Below are 13,085 nucleotides of genomic sequence, written 5' to 3' on the forward strand. Positions count from 1 at the left end.
AAAGGTTAGAGCTTCAGTTTTAAGGCTGGATTTTTTTTTCAACTGTGGGTTAAGGTTACAAATTTTGACTTCATATGTGTATTAAGGTTCCAAATTAGGATCTCAAGCCGGTTTATTGTTTCCCCGTCATCAGGTTTCACTGTGTCCGTTCTGGACGAGGACGGCACCCAGCGGCTTCACATCACTGACGTCAAAGCAGGCGGCCTCGCCTCCGCAAAAGGTACCAAGGCCAGCTAGCCTAGCATGACGCTAACATCACACCCCGCTGAGTCACACATACACACACACGCGCGCACGTACGCGCACATTGTTAGTGGGTCAGCCAGCATGTTCCATTGATCCAGTGAGGAGAACGCGTCGAGACCGAAAGAGATCACGGAAGAAAACCAGGCCAGCACTGCAGGCTTTACTCCAACCCGTCTCTCTTAATGTAGTCACAGACGAGCGTGCGCGCACACACAAAGCAGCCGCGCAGTCAGGCCTGGGGGCTTTATTTCTTTCAGTCCGATAAAGACTCCCAACTGTACAGCTGACATTTCCCATTGCAGACAAGTAGGGCACAACTTGGGGCCAAATGTGTCATTTGTGCGCATGTATAGAAAAAGCATGCGTTGGTGTGCGTGCGCATACGCAGGTGAGATGTCTGCCTTTTCATTGGCTGCTAATCGGCTGTCAGAGAAGAGAGCCGGTGGCAGGGGGAGGTGTTTGCGTTAGTCTCTTTTACCGTATGCGTCCAAATGTTTGGATGATTTAAAACGAGGGATTTGAGACAGAGTATGGGTCCCCAAACCTTTTTCATCCTAGGGCCACATTACTTTTCTCAATCGCATGGTCAGAACGAAAATCTTAAAGGGACTGTGTGTAAGATTTAGGCCGGGCATAATGCAGAGGTGGGCCGGATCTGGCCCGTGGGCCATTGTTTGGGGACCAATGGTTTTAATCAAAAGTAAAGGTTTCAAGTTGGGCGAGATGTTATAAAGTTCAATGCACCCGAGTCAAACGATCAGGATCATTATGAGGTTTTCTCCTGAAATATAATTCTGGAATAGTAAATGTGGACTGTGCCCCCTCCCAAGGCGTAAGAGTGGGCGACGAGATCCTGCTGTTGAACGGCAAGCCGGCCGCCGCCCTGCAGATGGACGACATGCGAGCGGCGTTCGCGTGCCAGACCCTGACACTGAGCATGGGCGCCGTACCCCACTTGGACCCGGCCGCTCTGTGTCCGCCGCCTCGACGCTCCGATGCCGAGCCCGCGGCCGCCGCCACGGACATCTTCTCCCAGAGCCAAGGTTGGGAGATCTTTGACGACACGTCGGTCCACTCGCGTATTTTAGGGATGGCTTTTGCTTGATATGAAGTTGCGCAGAGAGCTTGCTTACCACATTTTTGCTGCTGATTTTGTTAGCGAAAAGATTAACGAGCGTTACCACTGTCAAGCCATGGTTTTAACTCATTCACTGCCAGACCAGTTAAGCTTCAATAGTAAACATTGCTTCCCGGTCGGCTTTGGAGAGCGACATGGCACCTAATGCTAATTAGATACCTGTGCTTGTCATCTATGCACAATGGCACAGATTGTTTTTCTTTTTTAATTAACATGCGAAGAGCTCATGAATATTAATGAGATGCTGTCACATGTCAGGACAGGCGGGAGTAAACACTCCAGCTGGAGGTTATTTACTCATGACTAGAAAGATGCATCCGATTGTAATCGCGCAACGTTTTCGGGCGTGTCCACAGAGGACATCCTGGATGAGGTGTCGGGTCTGACTGTGGACGACAGTTTGGACGAGGGTGTGCCGCAGAGTCCTGGGGATCCTCCGGAAGAAAGGATCTATGCACAGAAGGTACACGTTTCTACGCAGTGATTACGGAACTTATCTGATGATGCGTAAAACCACATTACTTCATCTACACTTTTTAGCCACATGTCCACTTAAATGTAACATGAAAACGCAACTTTTTGGGGCTTTTAACCATGTTCCAATGTTGAATTCTCACCTTAAACACTGCCAAAGTGTTATTTTCCTTCATTGATGCATTTTTAAGCATTCCTTGCTGCAGATGAAAACGGCTTCAGGTTCGCTTATGTCGACAGGAGCGAGACAGGAGTTTGACTCCCGGCACCAACTTGTGTAAGATAAAATACATGCCGACCTTATCCACGTCTTTTAGAAGTTTCGTTAAGGGGGCGGAGCTGAGGCGGAAGGATTTTGCACCGAGTCAGCCAAGTAAATAGCAACATTTCATTTATCAGCTACAATGTTGAAGTGGCCAAAATGTGTGTGTGGGAGCACAGTCATACAATCGATGTCAGTACCCGCGAGCAGAACTTTTGCTACGATTACTGTGTTCCCACGGGGACTGATTTGATAGAAAGAACACGTGTTAGTTGACGCTGTTGGAGTTGTCTTAGTCAGCCGCGAGACTCGTGAAGGCGAGCGCTCCGGATTATGGATGGAGGCGTGTTCCGTGGACCGCCGCCATTGAGCTACGTCGTGACGGGGGCTAGGCGGCCTCACGGTTCGAGAAAAGGAGCAGTTTCCTGGTTAGAAAGCTCGGTACCATAAAGTCATACTTAATAAGACATTTTGCTAGCAAACTACATGTTGCAAGTGTGTGCGCGCGCATGATTTTTGACAGACAGGTGCGAATCGAGCATATGATTTAGTAATCACGCGGTCGTCGCCTCTCATCAGCACATTGGCACTGTGATGATTGTTGCTGCTAGAATAGCGCCAGACCTGTTTGCTCCTTCCCCGAATATGCTTGTCACCTCACCCTTCTCTGTCGCCATGGTGACAGCTGTTACCTTAGTGGACCTTGTGTGTGTTTGAATTTTATATATCGAGCCTGTTAAAATGTTAGCCGTGATAGGATGAAAGATAAAACAAACTTTGCATTGTGGTTGTTTGCTTTGTAAAGCTACTTATGGATGTAAACAGTGTATTTAAATGAGAGATTTTGTAACTTTCAATTCCGAGCCACTCCCTTAGCATCAGCATATAAAGGATTCAGGAAAATGCATGCTGTCTGTCAACAAACACAAAATCCTGGCAAATGTCTTTTTTTTTCCCCCACACACATTTTTTTCTGTCTCGTCCCTGCTTTGTCTCACCTCATCTCACCCGGCGGCGAAGGCGGCGCCGTTTTTAATTATCTCGACACTTTTGTCTCTTTATTGTGTCGTTTAGAGCAGACAAACGAGTGTCTGGTGTGACGGCGAGCTTCATTATTTTTGACAAAAGCGCCACCGCCGCCTACAAATGTGATAACCAAGGATGGGGGGTGGGGGTGGGGGGGGGGGGCACTTGGGATAACAGTAATCATGGAGATGATGATAGTGCTGATTGTCGTCGTTCCCAAAGGGGAAAAAGTCAGTCTGCTTGTCATATCTACATATTTCTTTTTACCTGGAGGCTTTTGAAAGGCGGGGATAAAATAACGAATGTCCAAGAGGGGGTGGAGTTTGTTCAAGTGACTGAAGGCATTGCTTGTCTTCTTATTGGCTTGGGGGCTTCTCAAATAACACTTAATGTGCTATCATGGTGGTTAATTGCACTGTCACAGTCTGTCCGCTAGAGAGCACTGTGTTCCAAGATGAAATCTATAGCATTTAATAATCCTCATTCCAAACTTAGTTCTTGAAAAATAATTGCTTTAATAACATTTAAGTCCCATGTAAAAAAAATGACTTAAATCCAATATTACTTGTATTGAGCAAACGTTTACATTATTCAATACACCGCAAGCCGAGAACTGGCATATGTAATCTCTGTTTATCCCACTTTTTCGCTGGCGATGGCGACAGGTCGGCGCTTGCCTCCCAGCTCCTCCCTCCATTCTGCACCGCTTTCACACACGCACAACCAAAATACACGCATGCACTCGCTTCATAGCCACAGGCATCGAATAGATGCGCCCGCTTGACCCGCTTGGGGGATAAGGTAACACTCTGCTCAACATTCTAAATGTGCCCGTTCTGCTTCACACCCGGCTTCATTTACAATGTTTTGGCGCAAACTTTATTTTCCAAGCGGTGGGCCTCCCTCTGCCTGTTATGCTAATGAGCTGTCAGAGGGACCCTGGCACACATGTGTGTATCAGTCAGTTGGAATTAAGGTGTGTTTCTATGATTATGTAAGTGTGTGTGTGCAGCAGCAGGTGTTGTCTGTGCAGGTTGTGTAGACTTTGGATTGAAAGTAAGCAGAGGGAGAGTAAAAGCTCATTGCAGTTTGTTTTCAAATGTTTTGTGTGTGTCATGACAATGTTAAAATCTGTCATTAACATGAAGGAGAATTTTAGAGGACATCGCCCAATAAAAATGAGACAATTCTTTTTTTTATTGCAAAAAATGACAAGATAGGACCTATGGGAATATTTCTGCATGATGGTTAAATGTCGTTCTTGTTGCAAATCTGAAATGGGAGTTTATCAATGTCGTGAATCTTAATGACATACTTTAGCGCTGATCCAATCAATCTTTGATCCGGTTTGTTGTCGCTGTCAGTCTCGCTTACATAAGCAAGTGAGCGTACGCGCTTCCTTCCTTTCCCTCCTCCCCAGCCCGTCTCCTCCTCCTCTGTTTCTCAACTCACGGAGACGCTTCTGCTTCTTCTCGATTGTTTTGTCGACTCCCCTCGGGCGGATGGTTAAGCCGTGATCCGACTGCCGGCATGTCGGTCTTCAGGAGGACCAAGAGGAGGACGAGGGTGGGCTCCAAATGGGCGTCCAAGTTGGTCCGTGATGTTTTACACCTGGTGAGCTGCACTGTTTCCTGCGTGCTCTTTTTGATTATTGCGTCATCGTTAGCCGGGCGGGTGCTAGCACATAGCTAACTTGTTCATTGGTTTTGAAATGGTGTCTTGGTTTTGCGCTTATATCTGTCTTTCCACGGACATTGAGCTGTCACTCCGCCGACGGGCTTTCTGCTCTCCCTCTCTTGAGGGAGTCATACGTTCTGGTTTAGACTTGACTTGAGGGAAACAATGCGACCTCACAGAAGGAAGATTTAGACTTTGTTTCGAATATAAGGAGGCATACACTGGTTAGGTCTCACTTAAGGGAGTCATACAATCTGGTTTACCTCACTTCAGACTTCAGTGAAGGAAGTCAAACATAGTTGCTTCCACCTTGGGGTGTCATACAATGTTTTTGACAGGATCGCAAGGTAACGATAGACGGCTTTAAATCTTGTGTGAGGATTTATGCACTGCTGTATGCTCTTAAGGGAGTCATACACACTGCTTTAGGACTTTGCTAAAGGGGGTCGTTGAAACGGGAAGTCAAACAAAAAAATCTTTACAAATGCATGTTCTGTGCAGCACAACAATATAAACACAGCATTCTGATTCATTTTGACTTTTTAGAATATGAATTAAGCAGATTGATTTACGTCTCAGGCGGCGGCCATTTTTCCACTTGCCGTCAGCGGAAAAAAGACATTACAATTGCTCACGGGGCTCAGGCCAGGTTGAGGAGCAACACTGGATACACAGAAGATCTTTATCTGTCTGTTTGTTTACGCGTTAGTCCAGATGCAGCGGCACTGCCAAACAAGTTTGGACACCGCCACGGAAAATGTTCTATGTCGTTTGCACGCCGCGAACGAGCGTTGAGGCGTGCAATACGCCGAGACGGCTCTGTTTGCGCCCCCGCAGCCTGTCTGTCACTCTTAATCGTATCCCGCCTGAATACACCTCACGGTTTTGTACGCGTGGTTTTCAAAGTCATTTCATGATATGCTCTGATAAAAATCTTGCTTGAAGGTACCATACATATTACTTTAGGTCTTGTTTAAGGGTGTCATACATTGGTTAAGGCCTTAGTTAAGGGAATCATATGTTCCTTTATACTTTGCTTAAAGGGACATAACATGATATTTAAGTACATTACTTTCCACAGTGTAAAATGTGCATATAAATTACGTGAAACTTTACTGTTTACTTGGCCGACCCGGTGCAAAATCTCACCCTGACTCCAGAACCAAAACCAAACAAGATGTGGATGAGATCGGCCTTTATTTTCTGTTGCACCGGCGGTGCGGGGAGCTGCCAATTGTACCTCTCTCGCTCCTGTCGTCATTAGCGAACTTCCAGCCATTTTCATGTCCACGGATGGGGCCGGTGTGAGCGTGCACAATAAGCAAGGAATGCTTAGTAATACTTTGGGAGTGTTCAGGGTGATAAATCAACATTGAAAGATGGTTAAAAGCTCATCTTGCAGCCCTTTTTTGCTTAAGACATAAGTGTGGAATTCCAGTCCTTGAGGGCCGGCATCCTGCATGTTTTCTGTTTTTCTCTCCCCAACGCACCTGATTCAAATGATTAGCTTATTAACAAGCTCTGCAGGAGCTTGAAAATGATCCTGATCTTTTGAATCAGGTGTGTTTGTGAGAGAGGGTTCGAAAACATGCAGGATACCGGCCCTCCAGGACGAGTTTGACATCTGTGGCTTCAGAGATTCATACTGTGGTTCAGATGTCACCAATGGGAGTCCCACGTGTTTGTTTAGATGTCACTCAAGTGTGTTCTACATGTTGGGTTTGATCTCACGTAATCATAAACTGATTTAGATGTTCTTCAAGGGTGCTTCACATGGACAAGGGAGGCATACATCATGGTTTAGTGAATGCTTTAAGAGAGGCGTAAACATCGATTTTAAACCTCTAGGCTGTCAGACTTTTTAATTTTCGTGGACATTTTGCTGTAATGAATGCTCACGCTCTGTCCCTCAGAACACGGAGCAGGCGTCCTCTTTCCACCACCGCAGCCACCACGACGCTCCCGAGTGCCCGATGTCATCTTCCTCGTCGTCGTCATCTTCCTCATCCCTGTCTCACAGCCCGGTGTCGGCCCTGCCGCCGACCTGTACTCAACGTCAGCTCTCGCATGCCGACAAGCTGCGCAAAGTCATCAGTGAGCTGGTGGACACGGAGAAGACTTATGTTAAAGTCCGTGGTGACTCATATGTCCTCCCTTCTCGTTTCTCGTCACGGCGTCTGAGCTTGTTCTTCCTCTGTGCAGGACCTTCATTGCCTCATCGATTGTTACTTGACGCCGCTGCAGAAGGAGAGCTTCCTCACGCAGGATGAGGTGAGCTCATCTTCAGTTGAACCGTCACCGGACCGCGATCATGTCTTGAGGTCCGTGCCGGTCTGTCCTAGCTGGACATTCTCTTCGGCAACCTGGGCGAGATGGTGGACTTCCAGGTGGAGTTTCTGAAGACACTAGAGGACGGAATCAGACTGGTGCCCAATCTGGACAGACTGGAGAGAGTGGAAGATTTCAAGGTTGTGATAAAAAGATACTTTAAGTACTACTTAGTACTACTTTAAGTAATACTTTGAGTAGACAAATCTAAAATCAAAATCAATATTAACTGGCAGTGACTAAGTTGAGGGCGACATCTGCTCGGTTTCCACAGAAAGTGCTCTTCTCCTTGGGCGGTTCGTTCCTCTACTACGCCGACCGCTTCAAGATCTACAGTGCTTTCTGCGCCAGCCATACGAAGGTGCCCAAGGTTCTCGCCAAAGGTAAAACGGGCTTTTCCCGCCTGAAATGCGTTTCCCCGTTTTGAACGTCGTCATCAAAAGTATTGCGGCGCGCCCTCCAGCGAAAACGGACCCGGACTTCAAGGCGTTCCTGTCCGAGCGCAACCCCAAGCAGCAGCACTCGTCCACCCTGGAGTCGTACCTCATCAAGCCCATCCAGAGAGTTCTCAAGTACCCTCTGCTGCTCAGAGAGCTCTTCTCCCTCACGGACCCTGACAGCGACGAGCACTACCACTTGGAGAGTGAGAAGGATCTATGTACCATGTTTTCCGCTTGGTTTCAACTCGGCTTCTGGTTTAGACCTCGTTTCAAGTCAGCCATACATGATGAGATGTTCTCCCCTCCCCCCCAGTGGCCATGACGGCAATGAACAAGGTGGCCAGCCACATCAACGAGATGCAGAAGCTGCACGAGGAGTTTGGCGCCGTGTTTGATCAACTCATCAGCGAGCAGAAGGAGGTGGGCGACCTGTCCATGGGGGACTTGCTGATGCACTCCAGCGTGGTCTGGATCAACCCCCCAGCCTCCTTGGGAAAGAGCAAGAAAGACCCAGAATTGGCCGCATTTGGTAAGCTTTATGCCTGTGATTTCCATTGTCATGCTTCTGTTATGAGCGATGGCTATTATCCTAACAGCAGTGGAGTCCCACAAGGTGCCTTTCTGGGGCCACTCTAAACACAACTTGAAATGTTATTTGGCTACCGTTTGGTGGAAACAGAATTTACAGGGGAGCAAGCTAGAATATTACACTGCGAACGTATGTTTTGCATTTTGTGTCAAAACGAGGGTTCTTTAAACCACAAAGTTAAAAAATTCGTAGAAAAAAACAATTATAGAATGGAATATGAGGAACTGATTTATTTTGAGGGAAGTAGTGTTTTAGTTTAGGATGGAATCTGTGTAAATCTTTTGTGTAAATAAAACTGACAATGGTTTAAAATGTATAATAGATATTTTTTTTCCAATGTTTTTTTTTAACTATTTTTAACTTTAGGTTATGGATTAATATCATAAAATGCAATGTATATTAATTGCAATTCAATTACTATGAAGGACTATGAAAACATGAATGTTTGCAGAAATTCTCCTTGGTGTGAAATCTGAACTATCAATACAGCATGTCATAAAATCCTCTTTATTGCCCTATGTGATTGCTTTGCACCGTCCTGCGCTTTCATTCAAGGAATTATTTTACAACTATTACATCATCGCTCCATAAATGACATTGTCCTGGTATGTTCCTCTGGAACTATATTTATCTCTAAACGAATTTTTTTTTATCTTTTAGTATTCAAAACCGCTGTGGTCTTTGTTTACAAAGATTCGTCCAAGCATAAAAGGAAAGTGGTGAGGACGCTTAGTTGATTTCCCAGTCATAATGAAGTGAATTCCAGTGCCCCCTGTTGCCTGATGAGTGTACTGCACACACCCTTCCTCAGGGCCCGTCTCATCGAGCGTCCACCAACGACGACCGCGATCCTTTCCGCTTCCGTCACATGATCGCCACCCACTCGCTGCAAGTCCGCGCCCTCGCAAGTACGCAAAGTTACATCATCGCCTGCCAATGGCCGAGCAGTTTGCAAATATAACAACTGGAATTGCCGATTATTTTTCTTTTAATGCTTTTGTTCTGTGTGTGCAGATTCAGAAGGTACGGGCGTGTGTGAAATAGTTCACACCCGGTCGGAATCCGAGGGACGACCAGAGAGGACGTTCCAGTTGTGCTGCAGGTTCGAATGTTTATTCATTCATATATTTATTATTTTATGTGATTACTGGCTATGTGCTACTTTATATGGCTGTATGAATCTATTTTTAATGTATTTTTTTGTTCTATTTTTTATACGTTTTTGCTTTGTATATTCATTTTCATGCCTTTATTTTAATATTTGTGTATGCATGTGTTATGTTTACTTTCAAATTGTTGTCTTTGTTGTCATGTTTTGTTCTTCGTCGGTTTGGCCGGCTTTTTTTTTTTTAATGGTGTTAATCGTAACAATCGTAACATAAAAGGTCATTATTAATTGCCCAGCGTAAATCGAATGTAGGTTTTCCCAGGTGTCTTGAACGCCTCCTTGTTAAACAGCCAATTTCTCCTTTTTGTATTCAGTTCCGCGGAGAGCAAGAAGGATCTGCTGAAAGCGGTGCATTCCATCCTCAGGGAGAAGCAGCGGAGGCAGCTGCTCAAGACCGAATCGCTTCCTCTCAGCCAGCAGTACGTCCCCTTTGGGGGCAAGCGGCTTTGTGCCCTCAAGGGGGCGCACAGGCCCCCCGTTAATCGGGCAGGTGAGCCCAACCTTGAAAAGATACACACATTTGCTTTGCCGGTAGATTGTCTCCTGGTGGCGAGATAAAAAACAAAAACAAAAACAAAAAAACCCCGCGGATAAGCCACACTGGACTATTGGCCGGAGGGCTCAAATCATGAGAAAAAAGTTGCAGTTTATAGTCCAAAATTCACCATACATTTCTATGACATTCAAATTGACCGGTGATTTACCAAGCCTGCGTCAACAGAACAAAAACAGGAAGAAGCATGTCTGCTAAAATAAAAGGTCAAACTTTTCCGTGTTGTGTGCGCAGCGTCGGCGCCGTCCCGTTCGTTGGTCCGCAGGAAGTTGGTGCGAAACCGCTTCACCATCGACGCAGACCTGGTCCTGGACACTGACCCGGTGTTCAACAACAACAACCACCAGCGGGAGCCGGATCCGGCGCCGGGCGGCGCCTCGCCGCCGTCCCGCCACACGGACCTGTGGCTGGAGCAGCAGTTCGACCTGCGACCGTACGAGGACGGCGCCAAGGTGAAGGAGACGGACATTTTGAGCGACGACGACGAATACTGCAAGTCGCGACGCGGCGCGGGGACGCCCCCGCAGACCGCCGAACTTGACGCAAAGATGGACGCCATGGAGATCCGCGGCGTGCTGAAGGGGTGCGCGGCGCAGCGAGGACCCGGGCGTGACGCGGTGTGGGTGCGCAGGGACGACTTTGGCTGTAACAGCGACGTCTTCTGACGCGACCCCGCCGCGGGCTGTCGAACATGTCCCGCGGGACGTGATGGCCAGTTTATTAGGTACACCTGCGACGCGAGTGTGAGAGTTCTACGTTCGCCCCTCAATGAGGATCCCTGATGAGCCCACTTCACCGCAAGATCCCTATTCTTTCATTCACTGCCACTGACGACATTAAACGTCAAAGATCAAGTTTTGATGGGCTGGCAGTGCGTATGCGTGTTTCACAAGAGTAGAAATTGTGTTTTTACAAATTGTGAGTGCAATGTATTTTGAGTACAACTCGCTCGCACGTGACCTGGTGAGACACCACTTTGTGTCTGCATGAATCTCTCCTTCAGATTCGTGGATCCGATCCTTTGGATTTGCATTGTATATGCAAATAAATTGAGATGGCGTCACACTAAGCCGCCAGGCAAAATCAGTCGATCCGTGAGTCACTAGAATGCGTAAAGCAGGAAAAAATAACTGAATTGAACATGAACTGCAAACAGAAGCCTGTCGCTCCAATTTGATCGTTGGCATGACATCTCAATTTGCATGTTGAATTAAAATCCAAAGGATCGGATCCGCAAATCCAAAGGAGGGATTCGTGCAAAGACGTGAAGTCGTGTCTCGTGAGGTCGTAGTCGTGTATTCAATTCGTAAACGCAACACAATCGAGTCTCATAGGAATTGTCAAACACGTATACGTCTTTTTGACAAGGATCTTACCTTGTAGAGGAGCCCTATTGATTTTGAAAGAACCCAATCTGAAGGAATTTTTTTTTTAGGTATTCAATATGGCCCTCAAACCGATGTCATCTGCAACACTGGCGAAAATCTTTATTTTGAAGGAAAGACCCAAATCTGCTGTAGCAGCAAGAATCCTATTTAGCAATACAGTACTAGTTGGCCAAAATTAGACCATCAGCAAAAATGTTATTTATTTTGAAGGACCGACCAAAATCTTTTTTGTTTGTTTTTTAAGATAAGCAGCTGAATAAAAATTATCACTTGAGACTTCCAAAATATAGAGCAAGAATCCTATTGAACCCAAATTCAGTTTCTAGAGCAATACAAGATGATCCGGCTAGCTGAGTGCCAAGACAACTTTGATTAAAAACTTGGAAACTAAACTCCGATAGGGTTTCAGTGCTACAAGATGATTTATTTTTAGGGCCAGAAAGTGTATTTTTCCACACAAAACCTTTGAACTCATCTATTTTTATGACTTTTTGTGTCTGTTAGCACTCAAGGGCTGTGCACATGTTTTCTGCTGCCGTTGATGGACTTGAGTGATCAGGTTGTTTGTATTTATAAGATCTTTTGATATTAAGTGTTAAAAAGTTAGGATTGACACTGATGCCTTTCTGTTCATTGTTTACAACAGTTTGATCTACGGTGTTACCCTTAAATGCCGCTAAATAAACGTGAAGTTTTAGTTTGCTTACAAAATGCTGCTTAATGCACCAGCAAGTTTATTTCAGTCAGGACAGACAGAAAATAGGAAAAAGTGGAATATGCAATTAAAAATGCTTTCAAAAAGATGCCCACCCAAGTCAACAGCAATGATACAACAACAGGAAGAACCAACCTCAAAAAAAATGTTGAAAAGTGAAAAGATAATCTAATTTGTTTAATGATAAAAACGAGTGAAAGCGAGCTGATCTGCAATGGAGCAAAATCAAAGAGCTAAGCCAAAGAATTGACACTAAAAGCTACCAAGCAAAATGGAACAAAACAGGCCAATACGCGACAAAAACTAAACCGCACTAAATTCGGTTCCTTTTGCCATTTTTTTTTTTTACACTATCAGCAAACTAATAACAGGAAGTGGTGAACCTACCAAAATTAAGCAATAAAAGCAGCGGTGCGGCGTAGCGACACTTGTTATTTTAATAGCTCCCTGACGCCCAATTTACACAAATGCCTCCATTTCTAACGCACATTAATAACCCAAGAGGTCACGCCCGCTTGAAACCTCAGCAATGGTCCTCGTTACTTGAAAGTCATCCCTGCAGTTTCTCCTCTTGTCCACCGGGCGCCGCTGTTTCACTGCTTGTCGTTTGCACTTAAGAACAAAATGACACGACAGTCCCAGGCCGAGCAGCTTTTTGCTTGTAGGAGTTTTTAGAAAGTTTCTTTGTACAAATGTTTGTGATGCAGTTTCTTGCAGTTCCAAGTTTATGACTGTTGAGGCACAATCACGACCATGTCCCCTTTTAACTCGTCTTTGTACTTTTTGCTACACGACACATGGAGTATTATGCTTTGTATGACAACAATAAACTTTATACATTTACACGTACTGTGCGTGCAAGGTCATTGCTGAATCAGAAGTATATTTTTAGGAATTGTACAATGTTTCTTTCTTGTCATTACACCTGACAAGTGGGGGTGTGGGGGGGAGCAATCTTTCATGTGCTGTGTCAAAGATTATTCCAGTTATTTCGGTTATTTTTAAGAGCCTTTCGGGTTTTCATTTTTCATTGCTACAATAAGTTTGTTAGGTAGCTGTCTGGCAAGTAATGTAGCTAGTC

At 45.6% G+C, this 13,085-nt stretch overlaps 1 protein-coding gene across 2 annotated transcripts in view; it reads left to right on the top strand.

The window, feature by feature from the left end:
* Positions 1-12,853, top strand: part of tiam1a (TIAM Rac1 associated GEF 1a) — a 36,831-nt gene extending 23,978 nt beyond the window's left edge. For both annotated transcript variants that reach the window (XM_088440016.1, XM_088440017.1), the window contains exons 16-29: positions 134-220; positions 1,077-1,289; positions 1,741-1,847; positions 6,737-6,952; positions 7,026-7,094; positions 7,166-7,291; positions 7,426-7,534; positions 7,615-7,794; positions 7,905-8,120; positions 8,841-8,899; positions 8,992-9,088; positions 9,195-9,282; positions 9,663-9,838; positions 10,136-12,853. In XM_088440016.1, the coding sequence (XP_088296142.1) occupies positions 134-220; positions 1,077-1,289; positions 1,741-1,847; positions 6,737-6,952; positions 7,026-7,094; positions 7,166-7,291; positions 7,426-7,534; positions 7,615-7,794; positions 7,905-8,120; positions 8,841-8,899; positions 8,992-9,088; positions 9,195-9,282; positions 9,663-9,838; positions 10,136-10,566 (2,174 nt within the window). In that variant the 3' untranslated portion in view covers positions 10,567-12,853. The remainder of the gene's footprint in view (positions 1-133; positions 221-1,076; positions 1,290-1,740; positions 1,848-6,736; positions 6,953-7,025; positions 7,095-7,165; positions 7,292-7,425; positions 7,535-7,614; positions 7,795-7,904; positions 8,121-8,840; positions 8,900-8,991; positions 9,089-9,194; positions 9,283-9,662; positions 9,839-10,135) is intronic.
* The last annotated feature ends 232 nt before the right edge of the window (positions 12,854-13,085 follow it).

Source organism: Hippichthys cyanospilos, chromosome 18, assembly GCF_059441005.1.
Source record: "Hippichthys cyanospilos isolate Australia breed blue-spotted pipefish chromosome 18, RoL_Hcya_1.0, whole genome shotgun sequence".
NCBI lineage: Eukaryota > Metazoa > Chordata > Actinopteri > Syngnathiformes > Syngnathidae > Hippichthys > Hippichthys cyanospilos.